Consider the following 24,911-nt stretch of genomic DNA (forward strand, 5'->3'; position numbering starts at 1 on the left):
AAAAGACAAAAGAAAATTTTTAAAAAGTTTGAAGACCAAGTGTCTACTGGAAGTTACTGAAGCTTAGAAACAGGTGACAACAATAGCTCTGCCTAGAAAGTACCAGAGAACCCACACTAAATAATTTTCGTGACCGTCTGAAGATCTGAGGTTATCATTGTTTTTCAATTTCCTTAATTCTCTGGCTTCAAGTTTTGGGTTCTGGAGATCACTCGTTATACATACCAAATCAATTATTTGTTTAATAATTCCTGCTTTGGGCTGATTATAAACAAGTAAACCAGGGCTAGAGAGAAATTAATCATCAGTTTCACTCCACGCAATTATCTTGTTTCCCAGCATGGAGGCGAAGGCCCCAGGGCTTTCATCTCATCCTCATGCGGCAAACTCAGATGCCTTCACCGACCAGGCAGGGCAGCAGTCAAGAACAGTGTTCATGCTCCCAAAGGCTTTCAAATCCAAATTTTACTACAACCGTACGCTAGTCTTCTCATCTTGCAGTCAGAGAAACACAGAGGCCGAGTGACTGCCTCAAAGTCAACTAGTTGGTGAATTAGTGCAGGATTCGTCTAAGACAATGAAAGCGTGAAGCCACACAGTGTTAGCAGTAATCATGACAATAACAAGAGCTAATGTTAAGTGAACGCTTACAGTATGCCATACACAATGTTAACACCTCCACAGACATTATTTTATTTAAACTTCATAAAAATCTCTTAAGTGTAAAGTGAAGGCATACTTTATGTAGGCTCTGAGCTTAGTGCTTTACAAACAGATCACAAGAACCCTTTAAAGGAACTATGAGAATTATATCCACTTTAATAATGAAGAAGCTGAGGACCAGAAGTTAGATAATTTTCTCAAGGCCACAAGTTTACCAGAATAAAGATCTGAACACAGGTCTGTCCTTGTAGAAGCCCAAGCTAATTTATACTAATTTCCAAGGAAGGGGAAATTAATAAAATAGTGAACTTTTTTTTTTTTTTGTCTATCCTACCCTAGGCACATGAAACCTTTTCAGCAGACTTGGGGTGAGGGAGACAGACTTGCATACTCACTGTATTTACTGTCAGCTGTTCATTGAGGGAGTTAGATTTGATACGAAGAGCCGGCTCCCTGAAAGTAACACATACGCTAAGATAAAAAAAAAAATCCCAAATCCATAATCTTAAGTCTCAATCATGCTGGATAAGCAAACTGTTTTTGAAAACATTTGTCAATTCACTTGCTGTGAAAGAGAATTTTAATCATTCTTCGGTTTGCACAATCTCTGAAAGTTGGTGAAAATGACTAATTTTCCATTCAAATTTTTTTGATTATTTCCATTTTTTTCTCCTTGAGTATGTGCTTTATGTTTATGCCTTTTACCCAATTTTCTTCCAGGGTCTGGCAGGTATTCATATACATCTGAGTTAGTGGTTTAAAAGACTGTGAGTATTAATCAATTCTTTGTCAGAAAAATCTTCAAGCAAATATTTTCCCCCATCTCATTTTTTCCCAATTATTTAAAATTATTTTAGTTTGCAACTACACCTTATTTCTTAACCCCTCTACGGATCGCTTCTATGGACAATAAAAAAGCATGATACAACTTCAGGATCTTACCCTGATTTGAAAGGCACCGATGTAGGTGGTGATACAACAGGGTCAGCAGAGAGGCTGTCCGCACCTGGTATGGGAGAAGGGGCGGCGGAATCGCGGGAGCTAACGCTGTGCCCATCAGAGCCAGAATCTCTGGCAAACTTGACCTGGGAAGAGATCAACCACAGGTGGAACAGGCTACAAAAAAAGAGATCCTGCCTTCTCTGCCCTCCTTTCTTTTACTTATTCTTCACTACACAAGTCATTACCTGTTCCCTTGTAGCAAATCAGAAAATGTAGATAAGCCAATCATCATCATCATCCGTAATCCAACCACGACACAATAACACTGCTAGAGTCTGTGCAGTGTTTCACATCTATGTGTTTGTATATTTTTTACAAAAAAGGGACCATATTGTTTTGAAACCTGCTTTGCTCACTCAGTAATACATTTCCATGTTACTAAATTACCAATCTACAACATCATTTTTAACTACTGAAGAGTATGTCTAACTTCAAGGGTCATACCCATACCTGCTATTATCTACAGGAAAAAGTCTCTAAAAGACTATGGAAACCGAAGTCTTAAATATGTTGCTACAAAATTTATTTCACCAATTCCTAGTTGTTAGACATCCAGTTCATTTCTAATTTCCCTGTCACATCATAAACAATACTTCTATGATGAATGACTTTTTATCTATATCTTTGCACATAATCTTTCCCAAAGTATAAATTCCCAGAAGTTAAACAGTTGGAGAAAAGGTATGTTCATTTTTAAGGCTTTTGGTATACACCACTACATTTCACACCACAAAGGGTGAACTCCTCTCTCTCTACTCCACAAGTAGTGTGTAATGTTCTCTTGATGCTCATCACACTGGGCATTATTATTCTGTATCAACCTGGTCAATTTAATAAGCATGTCAATTTGTAATTCATTGATTATTAGTAATATAGAGTATTTTTTTTCTTATGGTTACAAAATGCCAGTCTTAATGGATTCAAATTGGTTTGCTATCTTTTTTTTTTAAATGTTTATTTATTTTTGAGACAGAGAGTGAGAGAGACACAGAGTGTGAGCGGGGAAGGGACAGAGAGAGAGGGAGACACAGAATCCAAAGCAGACACCAGGCTCCGAGCTGTCAGCACAGAGTCCGACGTGGGGCCTGAAATCACGAACTGTGAGATCATGACCTGGGCCGAAGTCAGACATTTAACCAAACTGAGCCACACAGGTGCCCTGGTTTGTTATCCAAGACCAATCATGACTTCCTCAAAGTCAAAGGAAAACTCAGAATATAAAAGCTGTGGAAAGGGGCGCCTGGGTGGCGCAGTCGGTTAAGCGTCTGACTTCAGCCAGGTCACGATCTCGCGGTCCGTGAGTTCGAGCCCCGCGTCGGGCTCTGGGCTGATGGCTCAGAGCCTGGAGCCTGTTTCCGATTCTGTGTCTCCCTCTCTCTCTGCCCCTCCCCCGTTCATGCTCTGTCTCTCTCTGTCCCAAAAATAAATAAACGTTGAAAAAAAAAAAAAAAAAAGCTGTGGAAAAGGCAGCTCAAAGCACATCAGTAAAAGAAGGCTGGAATGACTCAGCAAAGATAAAGGTGTTCAATTAGGAAAGTCCCTGAGAAGAAAAGCGTATCATTGGTTGCAGCAGAAAGAACAGCCACAGTGAAGGTAATCATAATTTTTATTTTCTATATTATATTTTATAGTCACAAACACTAGCACACCTAACAAACACAATGTAAAAGCAAACAAGATCTCTCTCTTTTTTTTTTTTGGAGGGGAGCATTAATTTATTTAACCACAATTTGTTACAAATTTTATTGTAGAAATTCTACATATTCACAACAAAAATTCTGGAGAATGTACAAAAGAAAAGTTTCTGAACTCCATTTCCATTCCCCAGAAAAAGTCACTTTTAATCATTTTTTTTAACATTCCAGAAATTTCCTATGAAGATATGGGCAATATACATGTATCTATCTGTATAGATACAGACATACATATGTACATGTGTATGACTGTGTATATACATTTTTATATATGTTTGTTCATAAATATTTTATATATTTACATACACATGCATACACGAGATCATACTATGCATACTAATTTGCAACTTGCTTTTTTCACTTAACAACAGATTTTGCATATTCTGTAAGAAATGCATAAAAGTCCACTCCGTGAAAAACCGTAACTTACCAGTTGCTTAATGATGGATATTTAAGTTATTTCCAGTTTTTACTTATAAACAACATGGCAGAGAGAGGAAGCTAAGTATCTCTATGTACAGATATCTTTGCATTATTATGTAAACATAGAGACAAAATAAATTAAATTTGTAGCCATGGAAATACTAAGGCAAAAATCACATACATTGGATAGGAACCACTATTTTACAGACAGAGTAAAAAAGTTAGTGTAGAGAACTGACTTGTTCACTCACTACCTCTTCTAGACTCAACAGAGCACCAGGAAGGACATAAACCTTGGTCTTTAGATTCCAAAGCTGTAGCTCTTTCCAACTATACCATTTCTTTAAAAAATAAAAAATAAAATAAAAAGTCTTTGAGCTTGTTTTTCAAACATATTTATTCATTTTACTTAATGGCAAAAAGGACTCATCACACACAAAACAGCACAATTTCACTCACCCGCCTCATCTCCACCTCGTACACCAGGATTGAGTCTGGCGACTGAGTCCATCCGGTCACCCCTTCAGAGCCGGCAGCACAGGCTGGAGGGATGACAAGCAACCGCTTCCCTCCTTTTTTCATGCCCAGCATCCCATCCTCCCAGGCCTTCAGGAATCAGACAAGAGGAAAAGCTTATCAGACACAAGCCTTCTCATAAGACAAAATGAAGTGCTGGGATTAGGATCCTCTCATCCACACTTTCAGATTTGGACCTCTAAAGATCCTAGAGAGAGATCAAGTTCAACTATTCCCCTTGACACCCCGCCCCACACAGGTTATAAGAATATCTAGAATACTGCTTCTATTCACTTGTAAAAGCCAGCATATTTGGGGCTAGATGAAATACGCTTATCTTAGATCATGAGAGAAACTGGAGGAGAGAATGGTACTAAAAGAGAAATAATTTGCAACTACGTGGATGGAACTAGAGGGTATTATGCTAAGCGAAATTAGTCAGTCAGAGAAAGACAAATATATGACTTCACTCATATGAGGACTTTAAGATACAAAGAGATGAAGGAAGCAAAAATAATATAAAAACAGGGAGGGTGACAAAACAGAAGAGACTCATAAATATGGAGAACAAACTGAGGGTTGCTAGAGGGCTTGTGGGAGGGGAATGGGCTGAATGGGTAAGGGGCATTAAGGAATCTACTCCTGAAATCATTGTTGCACTATATGCTAACTAATTTGGATGTAAAGTAAAAAATAAATAAATTTTAAAAAAGAAAGAAATAAAAGCTATCATTCATTAAACACATTTTCCAAGTACTCTGGTAAGTGCTTTACTTGGACTGTGTTGTTTAATCCCTAAAATAACCTCATAAGGTTAGAAGCATTATCCCCATTTTACAGATAAGAAAACTGAGGCTTAGGGAGGCTTAAGTAACTAACCCAAGATCAAATTGTTAGTGAATTGTTAAGCCAAGATGTAACACTAGATCTATCTAGCTTTAAAGGTCAGGCCTTAACTCCTATGATCTATAAGAAAGTCTCCAAAAGATTCTAAGAAAAGGAGTGATAAACAAAGCTATGAAGAAAACCAAAAACCTTTTGTCACTTGAGTGGCAATGAGTACTTTTACCAATGAGTACTTTGTAACACCTCGACATTCCTGACACAATGATAGCCCACATTTGTAAAATACTCTGAATTTTATAAAACACTTGCACAGTTGGTAAAGAAAAACTTCACAGTGTGAACCTAAGTCCTCAGACTCCAATCCCAGTGTTCTGCCTGCTATATCATAGCTGCTCACAACGATTGGAAAATGCTGATTCAAAGCATCTCAGACAGATAAAAATCAGCCATTATGATACAATTCTAGAAGAAACAGTTTCACTTCTCTCCCTATGAGGCTACAAGAAGGACTTAATAATTTCCTCACAGTAACACAATGAAAAAGAAACAGTAGGAATTAAAGAAATGTCCCCATCTTCGCCTGAGTGGCTCAGTTGGTTAAGCATCCGACTTCCGTTCAGGTCATGATCTCACAGTTCATGAGTTCGAGCCCCGCGATAGGCTCTGTGGTGATAGCACGGAGCCTGGAGCCTGCTTTGGATTCTGTGTCTCCCTCTCTCTGCCCCTCGCCAGCTCGCACTCTGTCTCTCTCTCTCAAATAAACATTTAAAAAAAAAAAAATTCTTAAAAAAAAAAATGTCCCCATCTTCAATATATTCTCATAGGTTAAATTTTCCCATGTAGTTTTCCAGATGACGTGGAACGTATTTTTCCTACTTTTTAACCACACCTTTCTGGACTCAATGAACCCAGGCTAGAAATTTCACAAATTTAATCTAAATTAAGCCCACTGAAACTAATACAGCCAAACAAAGAACACAGTTAACACTGTACCTTGATGACTTTTCCTGATCCTAATTTCAGGCGAAGCAGCTTATCTTTGTTAGCAGTAGAATCCAAAACCTGCAATTTGATCAAAGTAAATGAGGTCAGCCAATTTCCAAATAAATAAATAAATAAATAAATAAATAATAATAATAATAATAACGTGATAGTCAATATAGATCAGCACAGTATTCCTGGAATAAGGAATGTCAAATATACTGGGCAGGGGCGGGGGGCGGGGGGGGGGGGTGGGTAGGGAGTTCTTAAAAGACCCAAAAAGAAGGGACCACATCATGGCTAAATTGGGACTTGAATGTCCATTTTTTTTGACTTAGTCTAAAGTTCTTTCTATCACATCATACTGCTTTTGAGAGCGTAATGATATTAAAACACAAAAGTCCATTCTATTTCCAGTATCTATTACACAAAAAAAAAACAAAGAAACAATTGTTAGGAAAGTTCTAAAAAGACGTTTTAAGCTTTGTGCAGTTGGCAGTATCATAGCCAGTGAGGTTTATCTGAGGTGTGATTATTGCTAATACAAGTTTTAAGACCTAATCCCATCAGAATAAATTCAAGTTTGAAACCAGTATAGATGGACAAAGACATACACACAAACCATTACCAAAAATGATACTTACGAGGAAACTGGTTTCCACTCTAAATAGATGAGACCAGGTGGCACTGAACAGATTGAACATATTAGCATTTCATGACTATACACCAAAAGCAGTCAGAGCAGGGTCCCTGAAAGATTTCTATTTGCCAAGAGCAGCAATTCACAGCAGTAATGCTTTACATATGAAGAGCCCTCATGCTTTTTCAGCTACAAAAGCACTTGCAGGCTACATTTCCTTACCTGGCCCAGCACATGATTCTGAAAGAGCCAGCTGGTATAGGCCACTTCCAAAGAATCTCCAACTTCTACAGCAGGGCCCTCCACTACAACGAGGTCCTGGCAGAGCACTGCATCTAGGGAGGGGGTGCTATTGCACTTGGCAATGCACACCTGTGAGACGAAATCAAAGCAGCATAAACTTAGTTTGAGCTCAGGAAATATTATCGTTAATGCTCTTTTCTAAACAGTGCTGTCCACTAACAAAACTGATTACGTGTTTAGGAATAAACCACTCTGAAGTCAGTAATCCTGCCAGGAATCAAAGTGCTTAAGAGTAAGGCTTTGGAGTCAGACTGTCTGGGTACAGATCTGGGCAACTGCCACTTATTAACTTATGGCCTCAGCCAAGTAACTTAACTTTTGTGAACTTTATTTCATACAGGTTATTTTGTGAAATGGAGATAAAAACTCTGCAATTAAGTTATACAACTTAGTTAATACAAATACAGTATTTGTATCTGTAGTTACTATCTGTAGTTGTGTCTGGAGTATCTGTAGTTAATACAAACACAGCACTTGGCACAGTGCCTGGCAAAGAATAGTAAGTACACAAAAAGCATTAGCTAGCATTACTCTGATGATTTTACTATTTCAGTGTTCAGGAACCTAGGAAAGAAAGGAGGGCTTCTAAAACACTTTCAAAAGGCATTTCTAAAGACAAACTAGAAAAAAGGCCATTTACAAAATCATGCTGCATTCCCAGAATTTGCATCTTCACTACTTACAGATTTAGTCATATTATCTTAGCACAAATCTTAGACAAAAGAGTCAGGCACATCTTCATGAATAATTATGGTCATTTTAAAACATGATACACATGAAAAATTTGCTACTCATTTTCTTAAAAGAAAGGTTTTATGGGGTACCTGGGGGGCTCAGTCAATTAAGCATCCGACTTTTGATCTTGGCTCAGGTCATAATCTCATGGTTGGTGAGTTTGAGCCTTGCATCAGGCTCTGCACTGTTAGTGCTGAGCCTGCTTGGGATTCTCTCTCTCTCCCTCTGCCCCTCCCTGCTCACTCAGTCTCTCTCTCTCTCAAAATAAATAAATAGAGTTAAAAAACAAGATTTCATAATTGCAATCAATTACAATGAGACATCATTTTTTACCAAGCAAACCAGACTAAAAGAAAAAGGCGATTTCTAAATGTTGGCAAAGGTATAGTGAGAGAACAGATATGAATGTGAAATATTATAATCTCTCTGAAAAGCAGTATGCCAAATTGTCTATAGAACCAAAAAAATATTTGGACTCTTTGACACAATCTTCCACATCTAGAAATCTAGCACAAGTAAATAATCAGGGAAAAAAAAAGAAGACACAGACTTATATACAACAATGCTTGCTACAGTATCATGTCAGACTGAAAACAACCTAAATGTCTAAAAGTAAGGGAATGGTTAAATAAATTCAAGAACATTCATACTATGCAGCTTTCAACAATGTTTCCAAATAATTTTTCATGAGGTGGGGAAAAACCATTATACATTGTTTAAAAAAATAAGCAAAATATTGAACTCTTAAAGGAGTATGCCTATTTACATATATTACCCATAGAAAAAGGGAAACAGGGGCCTGGGTGGCTCAGTCTGTTAAGCTTCTGACTTAGTTTCAGCTCAGGTCATGATCTCGTGGTTCGTGAGTTTGAGCCCCGCATTGGGCTCCGTGCTGGCAGTGCAGAAACTGCTTGGGATTCCCTCTCTCCCTGCCCTTCCCTCCCTCACGCTCTCTCTCTCAAAATAAATAAACTTAAAAATAAATAAATAAGGGGCGCCTGGGTGGCTCAGTCAGTTAAGCATCTGACTTCAGCTCAGGTCATGATCTCACAGTTCATGGTTTTGAGCCCCACATCAGGCTCATGTCAGCTGACAGCTGAGAGCCTGCTTCAGATTCTGTGTCTGCCTCTCTCTCTGCCCCTTCCCACTTGCACTCTCTCAAAAAGAAATAAAAATGTTAAAAAAAAAAAAAACCTTATAAATAAATACATAAATAATTTTTTTTTTTTTAAGAAAAAAAGAAATCTAACATAATAGTGGTTCCTTCGGGCACTAAGATTTCAAGTGATTTTTTAAAAAATGCTTTTCTAAATTTTCTACAAGGATCATATAACATTATAAAAGTTCTTTTGAAACACTATTTTTGAAAGATAGTTTTATTTATCCCTTAAAATAATTTATAAAGTGAAAGATGTTTGAAAGAAGTTTGCATTAAGCCTTTTTGCTCTGAAAGTCACATTTTCAAGCAATTTCAATAAACATTCCTATTATTTCTCTGAGCCACAATAAGCTCAAGTGACAAATTTAGTGGGTTTTTTTTCTTATGCTTGTCACTAACAACACATAGCAGGTTATAAGTTTTCCATATAGTTTCCTAAATCAAGAGAAATCCAAACTAGTGTTTGGCTTTTCACAATAAGAATAAGATGGTATTACCTGTTTATTGAACTCCACAGCAGCCTTTTCCGACTCAAACATGATGGACCAGTTTTGTCTCTGGTCATCATAAAAGGTGCTATAGTTATTGGGCCGAACCTGGGGAAAGGAGAGATACTAGGATAACCCAACCACAGGTAGCACAGTGCATCATCTGACTGCCTAAACTCATTGAGAAGGGCCTTGACTGAAGTGGACCCAAAGAGAGACAGGGAACTTTCTTCTTCCCTCCTGCCCTCCACCAACCACCCTTGGTCCATTTCCCAGAAGGCAGGCAAGAGACTTTTTTGACAGGCTCTGTTAAGACATCCACACAGACATCCAGGGGCTGAAATAGTAGATCTAATTCCTACCAGGTACGCACAGACCAATCTCTCCTATAAACCCTTCCCAAAGGAGCTAATGATTCCAACATGGGAGTCTTACCATAAGCTCAAAGTTCAGATGAATCCTGGCAACAGTAACTGGCTGTTGTTTACTGATATAAAGAAGAATACTATACTGTATTCAAGTAAAGATAGGCAGAAAAAAAAGAGAACGGAAGTTAAAAGGCAATACAAAATCAGCAGTAAGATGTCAGGGGCTGTGCTTCAAACAGGCATAAAACTCAAAACTCAGCTGATTGCTGAAAGCTTCGATTTTAAATTATACCCATTTTAATCGCTTCTCATTTTGGCCTTATTCTTTTACTGTAATTAGCAATGTCTTTATTTTGTCGGTGTTTCCATTGGTATGAGGGGTGACAAGAGATCTACAAATGGCCAACAGTGCATAGAAAGATGCTCCACATCATTAGTCATTAGGGAGATGCAAATTAAAACCACAAAAAAGTACCACTTCACACCAACTAGAATGGCCATTTTTAAAAAAGGAAAAATAATGAAACAGTGGCAAGGTATTGGAGAAATTGGAACCCTCACATACTGCTTGTGAAAATGTAAAACACTACAGTTGCTGTGGAAACAGTCTGGCAGCTCCTCAAAAAGCTAAACAGAATCACCAGAAGACACAGCAATTTGACCTTTAGCGCATCCCCCAAAGAGCTGAAAATAGATAATCACCAATGTTTACTGTACCATTATTCATGACAGTTGAAAGGGAGAAACTACCAAAAATGTCGATCAACTGATGAATGGATAAACAAAATGTGTTACCTACATACAACAGAATATTATCCAGCCCTGAAAAGGCATGAAATTCTGATAACATGCTATAACATGGATAAATCTTGAGAACATTACACTAATTGAAATAAGCCAGACATAAAAGGACAAGTGACAAATATTGTATGATTCCACTTATATGAAATATCTAGAATAGACAAATTCATAGAGACAATGTAAATTAGAGGGATGCCAGGTTGGCTCAGTTAAGTGTCCGACTCTTGGTTTAAGCTTAGGTCATGATCTCAGTTTGTGAGATCAAGCCCGTCAGGCTCTGCACTGACAGCACAGAGCATGCTTGGGATTCTCTCTCTCTCTGCCCCTCCCTCTTCCTCCCTCTCTCTTAAAATAAATAAGTATTAAAAAAAAGAAAAGATTAAAGATTACCAGGGGATATGGGAAGGGAGAATGGGAAGTTTGTTTAAAAGTGACAGAGTTCTGGGGCGCCTGGGTGGCGCAGTCGGTTAAGCGTCCGGCTTCAGCCAGGTCACGATCTCGCGGCCCCGTGAGTTCGAGCCCCGCGTCGGGCTCTGGGCTGATGGCTCAGAGCCTGGAGCCTGTTTCCGATTCTGTGTCTCCCTCTCTCTCTGCCCCTCCCCCGTTCATGCTCTGTCTCTCTCTGTCCCAAAAATAAATAAACGTTGAAAAAAAAATTAAAAAAAAAAAAAAAAAAAAAAAAAAAAAAAAAGTGACAGAGTTTTTTGTTTGGAGTAATGAAAAAGTGGAAATAGACAGTGGTGAACACTGCTCAGTATCATGAATGTACTTAATGCTATTGAACTGTGCACTTAAAAATGGTTAAAACGGCAAATATTTTCTCTCTTTTTTAATTTTTATAATTTTATTTATTTTCACAGCGAGAGAGACAGAGCGAGCAGGGGAGGGGCAGGCAGAGAGAGAGAGAGAGATAGAGAGAGAGAGAGAGAGACAGAGAGAATTCCAAGCAGGCTCCACACTCTCAGCACAGAGCCCGACACGGGGTTGGAACCCACAAACTGTGAGTTCATGACCTGAGCCAAAACCAAGGGTCAGACACTTAACTGAGACTGAGCCACCCAGGTGCTCCTGAAAATATTTTGTTTCATTTATATTTACCACCCCACCCCCCCACCCCCACATACACACAAAATCATAGTTAAGCAAATAATTACAATTCAATTCCAGAGGGGAGGGAAGAACTTGGGGGCTCACATACAATCTGGTACCAGAAAGTACTTTCCTTATCCTATGTTAGGCAGATAGAGTGAGGGGCTAATCACCTCAATCCAATCCAATTATAGGCTGAACTGGTTAAGGAAGATTCATAGATTTATCAAGAGTTGATCTACTTCTGGGTTGTCTCTATCTCAAGCATTATCTTCCCTGACTTTTGATTAAGAACCTAGAAGGTCTCTGACTCCTTGGTCCTGAAAGTTCTGCCCATCAGACATTCTGAGCTGGGTTCTCCTCCCCCTTAAGTTCAAAATCTAGCAAATGTATTGAGATGAAAGTTGTTGCTTGCTGCTTATTACAGGTACTCCCCCTACAGTAGGACTTTATCTCCTATGCACCACAAGATGACAGAAGTTTCCCTCTGCCTTTCTGGCACAGGCCCTGGACTTCCACGCCACCCCAGAATTCTGCAAATGTCCCATGGGGAAAAACTAATCTTGTGTTTGGAGCTCCTCTAGCTTCTGCCAGTATCTCTTTCCCCCAAGAGGTCTCTCTGATTGGGCCATACCTGATGGTTGGTCCACCCCTAGGCACATCAGCAAAAGAACCAAGAGAAGGAAATACTTGGCTCATCGGCTTTTCCCTCTTTGAAATTTTAGTTCCTCTAGTCCACATCTTTTCTAGAGCTCTCCAGTGAATTTTAAAATATAATTTTTGCAATTTATCTGCTTTTTTACAATTGTTGCAGTGGGAATTGCTGCTTGCCATAACCTACTGCATCTTATTGGGGCTGAAGGCTGGTGGAGTCTCAATACCAGATTTTTAAAATCCAATGGCAACTCCTAATGAATTAATACATCTGGATAATAATCATGGATGGCTACTACATAACAAAATCAGGGACAGTTAGACACTATGTACCTCTGGATGAGAGAATGAAAGATTTAAGGGACATGGTAGCCAACTGCAATGTATGGACCTTATTAGATCCTGATTAAAACAAACTAAAAAAAAAAAAAGAGAGAGAGAGAGAATCAGGTAAATCTGAACACTAGCTGGTAGTGAATGAGATCAAAAAATTATTGTGGGTTTTTTTAGGTGATCATTGAATAATGGTTATGTTAGGAAAAAGATCTTGGGATATATACTAAAGTATTTACAGGTAAAATTGTATGCTGGAGATGTAGTCAAAATAAGACTAAGAAGAAGGAAGACAGGCTGGAATTAAGATGAACTAAGAAGAGGGGAGCGTGAGTGGCTCAGTCAGTTGAGTGTCTGACTCTTGGCTTCCGCTCAGGTCATGATCTCATGGTTGTGACGCTGTCCATGGAGCCTGCTTGGTATTCTCTCTCTCCCTGTGCCCCGTCCTAGCATGCGCTCTTTCTCTCTCTCAAGATAAATAAATAACATTAAAAAAAAGAAAACGATGGAACAAGATTAATAACTGTTAGAACCTAGTAATGGGTTTCTGGGGGTTCATTATTCTAGTCCCACAATTTTTATGTGTGTTTCCAAATTTCCAGTTAGACTTTTTTGTTTGTTTTTAATACAAATGAGTGTTGTCTATTACATTAATTACCTGAACAGGCCATCTTATCTAGGTCTCTGAGTGTCTCAGGAGCATGGCCCTTAGTTCACTGGACCTCTGAAATTCCATAATTTCTTAGGCTGCTCTCACCAACGTTTAAAATGTTCTGGAGCAGAACTTGAAGCTAGAGACAACCCACACAAGGAAATCAAGTCTCGGGGCTGCTAGCCATATCTTCTTTTTGATCCAAACCAATAGTATTCTCTGTGATCAACTACCCAACTCATTGTCAAACTTTCAAAGGATAAACACCAGTCATTAATTCAGGTGTAAAGACAGAATGCTCTAAGTAGAACACTAAGTGTTGTTCATTACCTAACAAAGGATTGTCCTTAGTAAATGGTTTACTCTAAAACTCTCCAAAGTCTTAAGCTAGTTCCATAACACAAAGGTCAAACTTAAAAGACTGAATGGTTGCTTTGTTTTAATGCACAATAGTAAGCAAGACAGGACTATAACTATTACTATGTACCTTGTATTAAAAATTCACATTCAATACAAACAAACAATCATTCTAATCCTCTGATACGTGAGACACTGGGCAAGCATAGGTACAAACCAGCTCAACAGTATGATCTGGGACACCTGAAAACACACAAGAGTTCTCACCTCTCTGGCTGTGTGGTTCCCCAAGACTGCAGCACCAAACTTGCCCTGCTTTACATACTGACCATTTGTGCTAGAGAAGCAAGAAAAATAACAGGTATTACTAATAATTCTTTAAACTCAGCTTTCTCTTCTGCCATGTAGAAGTGGGGAATCTAGTCATTCAGTCTCAAGAAGACAACACAGGTGAGCAGTTTGTAATTTAAAGCTCTTCTACAACTTCTTTACTCTCTAAATATCTATTCATAATATCTCAGTGAAGTGGCTTTCTTTCAGCACTTAAGAAGGCAGTTGTTGAGGGTACAAGCACTTCCTAGTACACAAGGTATACAAGATAACGGCTTTTCAGGGTTTTACATACCGAATTCTCGAACTGAAATGTTCAAAAGCATTACTGATACTTCGCCTGTGGAAGGACTGTGCAGCCTAACTGCAGTTTATTTCACAATGAACAGAGGCTTATTGAGAAAAGATGGGTACCTAACCCCAACTGCAGAGAGCACTCCTTCTCAGCTACTTACTATCGATACGCATGGACTGCTGTTGCAACCAATATGGTGGAAGTGCCTGTTGTACTGGGTGCTGGTTTTGGTGTTGCCGGATTTCCTGAAGATGAAGAAAAAAACAAAAGATGTCATTCATGTCTTTGCTGAAACTGATTTTAAACACTAAAGCGGCTTCAAAATTCTTGTTTACATTTTACAGTTAAGTGGTACAGTGCTTTCATGACCATTAGCCTTATCTGATCTGCAAAACAACCCTATGACCTCATCTGGGGATGAGGACACTGAGGCTCTAAGCACCCCAGTGTCTTACACAATGATAGCAGCAAGCCTAGGACTAGAATCCAGGACTCTGCCTCCACTCCAAACACAGCAAGGTCCTATCCCATCTACTTTCTTTTCTCCAATATTTGGCCAGCTATAATAAACATAAATAAAGTTATTTCTCCTGCCCTTATTTTGGGGTAGAAAATTTATGATGATTTTGCAGGGTACAGGGTAACATTAGTGTTTTAAAACAGTATATTTAGGGGTGCCTGGGTGACTCAGTCGGTTAAGCATCTGACTTCAGCCTAGGTCATGATCACATAGTTTGTGAGTTCAAGCCCAGCGTTGGACTCTGTGCTGACAGCTCAGAGCCTGAAGCCTGCTTCAGATTCTGTGTCTCACTCTTTCTCTGCCCCTCCTCTGCTCACGCTCGGTCTCTCAAAAATAAACATTAAAAAAAATTTTTTAAATAAAACAGTATATTAAAAGAAAATTCCATATTTACACTCACCACATGAATGTGGGGAGAACACTGGTAAAGACAAGAAACCAAGAACTTACTTTCAAAAATATCCTTGCTTGATTTCTTTCTTTCTTTTTGTATTGTTAAAAAGATGACAAGCTTAAAATGGAGTCACTTATGCTAAAGCCCCAGGGCACCAAACGGAGACTAACTCATAGTTTTGGCTCTCCCTGAAACGGAATCTTAAACCAGTTAATCAGGAATTCCCAGCTCAGCACAAGTCAGACAATCTGCATAATAGACCCCTGCCACCCACTAAAGGAAAGTAATCCTGCAATAGCGATCTTGCTTTTTTGCCTCCTGTAACTTCCTCGTTCCTACTTCCTTCTCTCTGTAAGAGTCCTTTTTCTTCAGCTCCTCAGAGCTCCTTTCTATCTGCTAGATTGGAGGCTGCCCAATTTATGAATCACTGAATAAAGTCAGGAAGATCTTTAAAATTTATTCAGTTGAATTTTGTTTTTTAACAATATTGACACATCTTTTTTTCTGATTATAGAATGCATGTACTCTGTAATATGCAAAACTTGGCAAATACAGAAATGGAAAAAGAAGGTAAAAATGACCTGTAGTCTCACCAGTTAAAAATAAAAGTTCATAATTTGATGTATTTATTCCTAGTTCCTTTTTCAAGACAGATTTTTTCTATATTTTTTTAAACAAAATTAATACTCCAATTTGACAATCTCCTTTTCTTACTTAGTATTAGTATTTCTTTTAAAGCATTCTCCAAAACAAAGATAAAATAATCCTAAAAATACTTTTTGGTGGTTACATAAAATACTATGTTATGACTCTACCAGAACCTATTCAATGTCTTATTAGTTGACATTTCTTTGGACTGTTTCCAATTTTCCTCTATTATACATAATGCTATGGTGATCATCCTGAAAACACACTTTTGTATGTACCACTAATTACTTTCTTAGAACAAATTCTTACAACTGGAATTATGGAGTGAAGAAGTGTAAAACATTTAAAGGTTTGTTACATCCTGCCCAAATGCCTTACTGCATCAGTTTACACCCCTACCAGCAGTGCGAATATGCCAGCTTTGCACCCCTGCTAACAAGAGGGGCCTGTTTTTTTAAATCTTTACCAACGAAGCTGGGCAATAGAAAAAGGGAAATACCATGTCATTGCTGTTTTCATTTGCATTTATTGATTACAATGAAGCAGAGATGGAATATTTTCTATAGATTTGTAATGGTCATTTGTTTTGTTTAGATGAATTGCCACTTACATTGTTTGCTTACTGTCCCGTTATTCATGTTTTCCTTATTATTTGGTAAAAACCTACAACACAGTTGTTAATTCAACCACTACTGTCCAGTTGTATGTAACACTACAATAATATTTTTCTCTTGATAAGTTGTAAGAAAAAAAGTAACTAAGGTCAGAGGCAGGTTATTAGGACAAGTGTGAAATGCTGAGAAAAATTACTGTCTGCCCAAGGTCAGCCTAGCATCCTCCTTTAGGATAGAAGCTTAGTTCAGCTTCTCCCACAATACTCTTCTGGTTGTCTAATGCCCTGGAAAGGGAAGGTTGTTCACGGAGTTGCTAGAAGGTAAGTCAGGTGCTCACAATCGTGGGATCTTATTGGCTCAGCACTTCCTCCTCTCTGAAATCAGTACTGCAGATTCTTGAATTCCCCACTGACAAGGACTTTTAATATGTACTTTCAAATCTTTTTTTTTTTTTGAGTAAAGTTTTCTTGAACTATAGTTTTTAAAGTCTGTTCTTTCCCCCCTTTTTTTCCTTCCTGTGTACACACACACACACACACACACACGCACACTCTCTCTCTCTCTCTCTCTCTCTACGTATTGGATCTTCTTTGCCATCTTTAATATTTATCACACTTTCTTTTGGAACATTTTTATCTCTCAAATTTTTTATTGTTTAAAAATGTCCTTCTGTTAACCTTCTGTTTCTCTTCAGGCATGATCTGCTCTTTGTATTCATTCTTGTGTTCCTGCTCGTTTAGCCTTCGTTTCTGAAATAATTCTTACGTCTCTAATTCTTGCCTGAGTCTTGTCACTTACTTCTGAGATTTTCTAATTCTCATTTCATGTCTTACATTACTTCCTTAATGTTAAACAGGTGGTGGTAGTTTTTGAGAAACATTCTCACAGAATCTCTACAGCTCTCACTGTAGGGATATTATTCTGTTTCTTGCTCTCTTTGTTCTTATAATTTTACATGGAGTTGGATTCTGCTAAGTTCCTACTGCTCATTTTAACGTGAAATCTGCTTTTCTGAATTTTTAGAAGGAGATAGGGTTCAAGTGGCTTTCCTAACTTCATAGAGCTCCCTCTTCTGTTGCTTTTGCAGAGTTAAAAAATATGGTGGCTCCCTCCTGAGACTTCCTGATTCTATTTCTATCCCTACTTTTATTTTTATTTTTAAATTTTTTTAATTTTATTATTTTAATTTACAACCAAATTAGTTAGCATATAGTGCAACAATGATTTCAGTAGATTCCTTAGTGCCCCTTACCTGTTTAGCCCATCCCCCACCCCATAACCCCTCCAGTAACCCTCAGTTTGTTCTCCATATTTATGAGTCTCTTCTGTTTTGTCCCCCTCCCTGTTTTTATATTTTTGTTTCCCTTCCCTTATGTTCATCTGTTTTGTCTCTTAAAGTCCTCATATGAGTGAAGTCATATGATATTTGTCTCTCTCTGACTAATGTCGCTTAGCATAATACCCTCCAGTTCCATCCACGTAGTTGTAAATGCCAAGATTTCATTCTTTTTGATTGCTGAATAATACTCCATTGTGTATGTGTGTGTGTGTGTGTATATATATATATATATACATATATATATATACACCACATCTTCTTTATCCATTCATCCATCAATGGACATTTGGGCTCTTTCCTTACTTTGGCTATTGTTGATAGTGCTGCTATAAACATCGGGGTGCATGTGTCCCTTCGAAACAGCATACCTGTATCCTTTGGATAAATACCTAGTAGTGCAATTGCTGGGTTGAAGGGTAGTTCTATTTTTAGTTTTTTGGGGAACCTCCATACTGTTTTCCAGAGAGGCTGCACCAGCTTGCATTCCCACCAACAATGCAAAAGAGATCCTTTTTTTCCACATCCTTGCCAACATCTGTTGTTGCCTGAATTGTTAATGTTAGCCATTCTGACAGGTATCTCTTTGTGGTTTTGATTTGTATTTCCCTGATGATGAGTGATGTTGAGCATTTTTTCATGTGTCGGTTGGCCATCTGGATGTCTTCTTTGGAGAAGTGTCTATTCATGTCTTTTGCCCATTTCTTCACTGGATTATTTGTTTTTTGCGTGTCGGGTTTGATAAGTTCTTTATAGATTTTGGATACTAACCCTTTATCTAATATGTTGTTTGCAGATATCTTCTCCCATTCTGTTGGCTGCCTTTTAGTTGTGCTGATTGTTTCCTTCGCCATGCAGAAGCTTTTTATTTTGATGAGGTCCCAATAGTTCATTTTTGCTTTTGTTTCCCTTGCCTCTGGAGACGTGTTGAGTAAGAAGTTGCCGTGGCCAAGGTCAAAGAGGTTTTTGCCTGCTTTCTCCTCGAGGATTTTGATGGCTTCCTGCGCTACATTTAGATCTTTCATCCATTTTGAGTTTATTTTTGTGTATGTGTAAGAAAGTGGTCCAGGCATTCTTCTGCAAGTCGCTGTCCAATTTTCCCAGCACCACTTGCTGAAAAGACTGTCTTTATTCCATTGGATATTCTTTTCTTCTTTGTCAAAGATTAGTTGGCCATACATTTGTGGGCCCATTTCTGGGTTCTCTATTCTGTCCCATTGATCTGAGTGTCTGTTTTTGTGCCATATTATTTTTTAATTTGAGAGAGAGAGAGAGCACAAGTGGGGAGAGGGGCAGAGGAGGAGAGGGAGGGGGAGGGGAAGGGGGAGAGGGGAGAAAGAGAGGGAGAGGGAGATGGGGAGAGAGACAGACAGAAAATCTCAAGCAGGCTCCATGCTCAGTGTGGAGCCTGACTCAGGGCTCAATCTCACAACCCTGGGACATGACCTGAGTTGAAATCAAGAGTAGAAGGCTCAACCAACTGAGTCATCCAGGTGCCCCATCCCTACACTTTTTTTTTTTCTAATTTTTTTTGGGGGGGTTATTTATTTTTGAACAAGAGAGAGAGAGACAGAGCACGAGTAGGGAAGGAGCAGGGAGAAGAAGACACAGAATCCGAAGCAGGCTCCAGGCTCTGAGCTGTCAGGACTGAGTCCGATGCAGGGCTTGAATTCATAAACTGTGAGATCACGACCTGAGCCCAACTGAGCCACCCAGGCGCCCCACCCCATCCCTACTTTTATTTGGATCTTCTCTTCTTCACTTCTAATATATCCCTATCTTCTTCAATTTTAATTCCACTCCCAGAAGGTTCTTTTCAGTGTGGGGGCCTGTCCTGGAAGGCCATGCTAGGGGGTGAGTTTCAAAAGTTCATAGGAGCAGGGCACCTGGCTGGCTCAGTTGGTAGAGACTGTGACTCTTGATCTCAGGGTCATGAGTTCAAGCCCCATGCTGGGCATGGAGCCTACTTTTAAAAAGAAAAAAAAAAAAAAAAAAAAAAATAGCTCATAGGAGTGAGACTACTCTAGCTCTTCCAGTCCCTGTTATCAACCCCTTGTACTTAGCCACAATTAGAGTGGGCAAAACGCCTTCCAGTTTCAGCTTGGCCTGCCATATTTTCCAAGAACATTTGGTGGCTACTTGGGATTCTCCCATTTTCTGATGGAGATATCCCACCACTACCCTGTATGCTCCCACGCAAATGCTGATACTACACAGCCTTGTGGCTTGTCCAGACCTTCTTATATTTTGGGATATTCATGAAGATACCTTTTCAATGGGTGTTATTGTAAATGCTATCCATAGGTTTGTCTTTTGTATCTGATGTTTTTACATTCAGATCTGAAGAGATTCAAGAACTGTATTGCAGCCACCTTCCCCACAAAGACTTCTTATACAAATATCCCTTGAACAGACAGGGTCTCCTGTCTTGCTACTTTATTTTTGTAAGTGCCTGCATATGACTGTGTAGGTAATTTTTAAGCTGAAATGCCTCTATAATTTCCCTTTAAAAGTGTATTAGCTCATAGTTGCTGTTTTCTGACTAAAACAAAATCAAGTTACCTCATTGGGTGGGGACTGGGGTTGTTTATTTTAATCCACAACCATTAACTCAACCACTTTAAATTGAGTCAGAATCACACTGCTGATGAAGAGATATGCCAGAGGAAATGTAGAGGCATAGCCTACTAGAAATCTGGCCAGGTGATGGCTTGGAGGACAGGACCAGAAATCTACACCAAAGATGCTAAAAGTGACAGGTAAGATTTAGAGCAGAGGTCAGCAAACATTTTCTGTACAGGGCCAAACAGTAAATAGTTTAGGCTTATGGGCCATATGATATCCGTTGCAATTCTTCAAAACCCTCAATATCCCAACAACATCCTCAGTGCCAGCATTGTGCCTAGTATGTAAAAAGCACTCAATACTTTCATCTTCATTCAGGAAACACTTAATTTAATGTCCTTTACCATCTGTTCTGCTTAGGGTTATTTCTATTGGTCCTTCATTCCTCTTGAGGTTCTTACTCAAAGAAAGCAAAGTATAGAGGAAGAGCTTTGGAGTGAATCAGGTTAGGGTTCAAATTTCAATTATGTCACTTATTGCTGTAGGACCTTGATGGAGTCCCTAAACCTCTCTGAGCCTCTAAACTGGGGGTAGTCTTACCTATTTCACAGCACTGTTGAGATAATTAAACAACGCAATCTATGTAAAGCATCTGAGACCAGACACATAGCAGGCATTTTAGAAATATTAGTTGCCCTTTTCTCTCCTTTCATTCAACAAATGTTCATTCAATGCGTCTCCATCACAATGAAGGGTACGGGGGATATAGCACTGAGCATCACTGTCTAATTGGGAAAAATTCACTGTCAGGATACATCTAACCTATCCAGGTAAAAGAAGTGAAAAGCAGCTCTTCCTTTTCGCCAAAACATTGGACAGTGCCTACTTAGAGTGCCTCAGGCAGTTTTAGAGTGCTGTTCACAGGAGGTAAAAGAGTTTGCCTGAGACCTCCCTCCATTAACTTCCGACAAAGGACACATTCAGTCTAGCTGCTGGAATTCGATCTCAGAGCTTAGAGAGAGAATGCACCGCTGGCGGTGAGCTTGGCCAGACTGATTGAGGCATGTCACTTTTGGAAGGCTGTTCATCCTTCCAACTAACCTGTTAGGGGCCAATCGTAACCTTATAACTTACCTGTTGCTGCTGTTCCCTGGCCTTTCTTAGGCTGCTTTGGGGCTGTGTACTGGAAGAATTCATTTCCGTGGCCAGCAGATGCCTGATCCAGGCCAAAAAGAGAGGCCAATCTGGCACTGTTAGTAGAAAATGAAAATGACATTTCATTTGACATATCTCAAACCCGGAATCATTATGAAAGCTGCTCACCTCCAACTTTGAACGAATACCTCCTTGATTGTATATCCCACCATTCAATACTGGAAGTGACAGCTAAGTGTCTTCAAAATCAAAATTGTATTTCTGATCTGAACAGCATCAGCTGACCTTGCCTGTCCTCAGGACTTTGATCAAGGCATTTCTTCTTTTTGGACCTCAGTTTCTCTGTATGTAAATTGAGGTGATTGGTCTAGATGCTCTCTGTGGTGTCTTCAAACCATAAATTCTTGCCTTTAGCAAGTCATAGTTTCCTACCTTTTACTAATTTATTACACTGAAATAAAATTGTACTCCATACTTACTCCATCAAACAAACATGGTCCTACCATTTCACCTAACAGGCAGAACCATTCTTTTACCATCCCTTGCAATGAATCTTATGCCCCAACCATTCCAAGGAAACTGCTCTTGCTAAGGTCACCAACAACCTCTTTGTTACTAAACACAGCTTATCAGTCATTATCTTATTTGGTCTTCATGCTGCCTTTTTACACTGTCATCTAATTTGTTCTTCTTCAAACAAACTCTTCCCTTGACTTCTGGGGGGATATTTGCAGGGGTGGGAGGAGGAACTGGTCCAAGTAAGACATCAAGAAATGCTCATGGGATCCTTCTCATCTTCCCATGTCTTTGGCTTCTTGTTTAGCTCCTTGAACTCTTCCTCTTTTGCCCAACCTTTTTTTTTTCCGAGAGAGAGAGAGAGAGAGAGAGAGAGAGAGAGAGAAAGCAAGCGTGTGAGTGGGGGAGAGAGAAGAGGGTGAGAGAAAGAGAAAATCTTAAGCAGACTCCCTTGGGCGGGGGGGGAGGGTTGATCCCACAACCCTGGGATCATGACCTGAGCCGAAATCAAGAGTCAGGATGCTCAACTGACTGAGCCACTTAGGCGCCCCTGAACCAAAATTCTACACTCCCAGAAAGAAGGCAAGGTGCAGTACAAACCATACTGTTTGCATAAACACTTTAGGCACAGTAAGTCACTTCATCATTTATGGGAAGCTTGTATCAGTGTGTGGAACTGTTTACCAATTAAGTTCCCAGATGCCAGCCAAGAGCCAACCTTGTAAACAGGACTTTCTAAGGATGATGTTGTCACATCCCCTGTGTTAACTCTTCTGAAAACATACACGGCCAAAACTGAAATGTGGGCATCATCCCTGCCTTTTACCCCCCTGGTGTCATGACCAACCCCTGAGTCCATTTGATTTTACTTGCTCAGTACTTTTTGAACCCTTGCACTTCCCATTCTTACTGCCACTTGCCTGGTTCAGGTCACCATCATATCCATCTAGCTTAAATTACTCCAATAGCCTCCTGACTCACCTCCCTGCCCTGGTCTTATCTGCTTCTTATCCATTCTCCCCACTGCATTCACAGTTTTCTTTCTAAAAACTAAACTTGACCAAGTCTCTTCCCTACTTAAAACCCTCAATAACACCTCAACATTACCAAGATAAAAATCCAAACTCCACAAGATGGCTTTATAAAGCCCTTCAAGACCTCACCTCTCCATACTTTCCCAGCTTCCTATCTGACCACTTCTCATCTCCAACTGTGTGCTACACAGAACTTGTCGTTTCTCAAATAAGGCGAGCTCTTTCTAATCCCTAGCTTTGGATATGCTGTTCCCTCTGCTTAAAACATTCTTCCTCTTCCTTCTCTCCCCTGGAAGCTGCCCCTAATCTCAAATCTCATCTAAGTTAGATGACCTTCTTAGGCACTCCCATAGGAGTCTTCTTCCTTCATTCAAGAAAGATGTATCAGACACTGTGCTAAATGCTGAGTATATATTGATGAGCAAAACTAGGTTCTATTTTCAAGGAGCTTATATACTCTAACAAAGAAATTGGCATTACATAATGAATAATTGCAAACTATAATATGAGATATATATTAGGCAGCTGTTGTATGGAGTTATATTCCACATAGATTAATATAAGTTATCAATCAGTAATTATATAACATGATAATTGACAATTTATTGTAATCACCACTTGACTGAATATTTTGCCTAGGGTCTGGTATGTAACAGGCTCAATAAATGAACTCAAAGTCTAGTCTAGCTCTGAGCTCCTTTTCTCCAAAGGCATCCTTGGTTTAGGTAATGTAAATATTGAGGGGTGCCTGGCTGGCTCAGTCGGTAGAGCGTATGACTCTTAATCTGGGGTTGAGTTCGAGCCCACATTGTTGAGTATAGAGATTACGAAAAAAAAAAAAACAAAAAAACCACAACAAAAAAAAAAAACAAAACAAAAAAACACAAAAAAACAAAAAACAAAAAAAATTAAAAAGCACACACACACACACACACACACACACACACACAAAACCTTAAAAAATATATTGAAACTACACAACTTTTTTGGGTCTTTTCCCTCAATAATTTTAAAGTTTAATACGTACTAACATTTTGCAAAATAAATTTAATATAATCTGCAACTACTACCCTGTTCTTTCAAGATAGTGTACTATAAGTTTCCTGTAAATGGGACCAACAATGCCTACTTTAAAGGACTAAGAGGTTTAAATGAGATTTCAAGCATAGAAAGCAGTACTGGCCTAAATAGGACATCAACAAATGTTAATAAAATTAAAAGGAAACCAAGATTTCTCCTTTTATGGAGACAGTCTGGGAAGATTCCCTAAAAGAATAAGATTCTGGGAGAGTTGGGCAATGCCTTTAACACGGTGAAAATTTTACAAAACTTAGAACCTAGTTAACATAGAAGAGTTTATGCACAAATAAGTGACAAGAAAAGAATGTCCTTATTATCTTTAGTATGGGTATTGGATTTGCTGTTTTAATTTTGCAGGTATGTTTTTTTCAAGGGAAAGACAGAAATGTCACGTAAACTATGTTTCCATAGATGCTCTAAAGGCCAGCCTTGATGACTGCAAAACCAATCCAAAAGCCAGGTCAACCCAATTATCTTTCAAATCCATTCTATTTTCTATTAATTTTCTTAGATAAACTCTATATAGACTTAGGGGCATAAGTTTCTTGTAAATTATTATTTTTTCTACTTCTAAAGTATTCTCAAATGTACACATTTCTCTCTGGTAGCAAGAATGGGCTTGCTAACTCTGGACTTGAGTCTATGTTTACAATTATGGGAAGTCATCATGGCACTAATTACGTTTTAAAAATAAATGCTGGCCAATGCATTTAGTTGCCA

At 38.9% G+C, this 24,911-nt stretch overlaps 1 protein-coding gene and 1 pseudogene across 4 annotated transcripts in view; one reads left to right on the top strand and one right to left on the bottom strand.

Moving 5' to 3' along the window:
* The window catches only part of FKBP15 (FKBP prolyl isomerase family member 15), a 58,260-nt gene that overhangs the window by 27,301 nt on the left and 6,048 nt on the right, over positions 1 to 24,911 (bottom strand). For all 4 annotated transcript variants that reach the window (XM_045468482.1, XM_045468484.1, XM_045468483.1 and 1 more), the window contains exons 2-11: positions 21,541 to 21,656; positions 14,490 to 14,574; positions 13,972 to 14,041; positions 9,886 to 9,960; positions 9,460 to 9,558; positions 6,988 to 7,137; positions 6,138 to 6,206; positions 4,242 to 4,388; positions 1,606 to 1,748; positions 1,059 to 1,116 (exon numbers count right to left, since the gene is read on the bottom strand). In XM_045468482.1, coding sequence (XP_045324438.1) covers positions 1,059 to 1,116; positions 1,606 to 1,748; positions 4,242 to 4,388; positions 6,138 to 6,206; positions 6,988 to 7,137; positions 9,460 to 9,558; positions 9,886 to 9,960; positions 13,972 to 14,041; positions 14,490 to 14,574; positions 21,541 to 21,656 — 1,012 coding nt within the window. The remainder of the gene's footprint in view (positions 1 to 1,058; positions 1,117 to 1,605; positions 1,749 to 4,241; positions 4,389 to 6,137; positions 6,207 to 6,987; positions 7,138 to 9,459; positions 9,559 to 9,885; positions 9,961 to 13,971; positions 14,042 to 14,489; positions 14,575 to 21,540; positions 21,657 to 24,911) is intronic.
* On the top strand, positions 6,606 to 6,727 carry LOC123593934 (annotated as a pseudogene).

The sequence above is a fragment of the Leopardus geoffroyi genome, chromosome D4, assembly GCF_018350155.1.
Source record: "Leopardus geoffroyi isolate Oge1 chromosome D4, O.geoffroyi_Oge1_pat1.0, whole genome shotgun sequence".
In the NCBI taxonomy this organism is placed as follows: Eukaryota; Metazoa; Chordata; class Mammalia; order Carnivora; family Felidae; genus Leopardus; species Leopardus geoffroyi.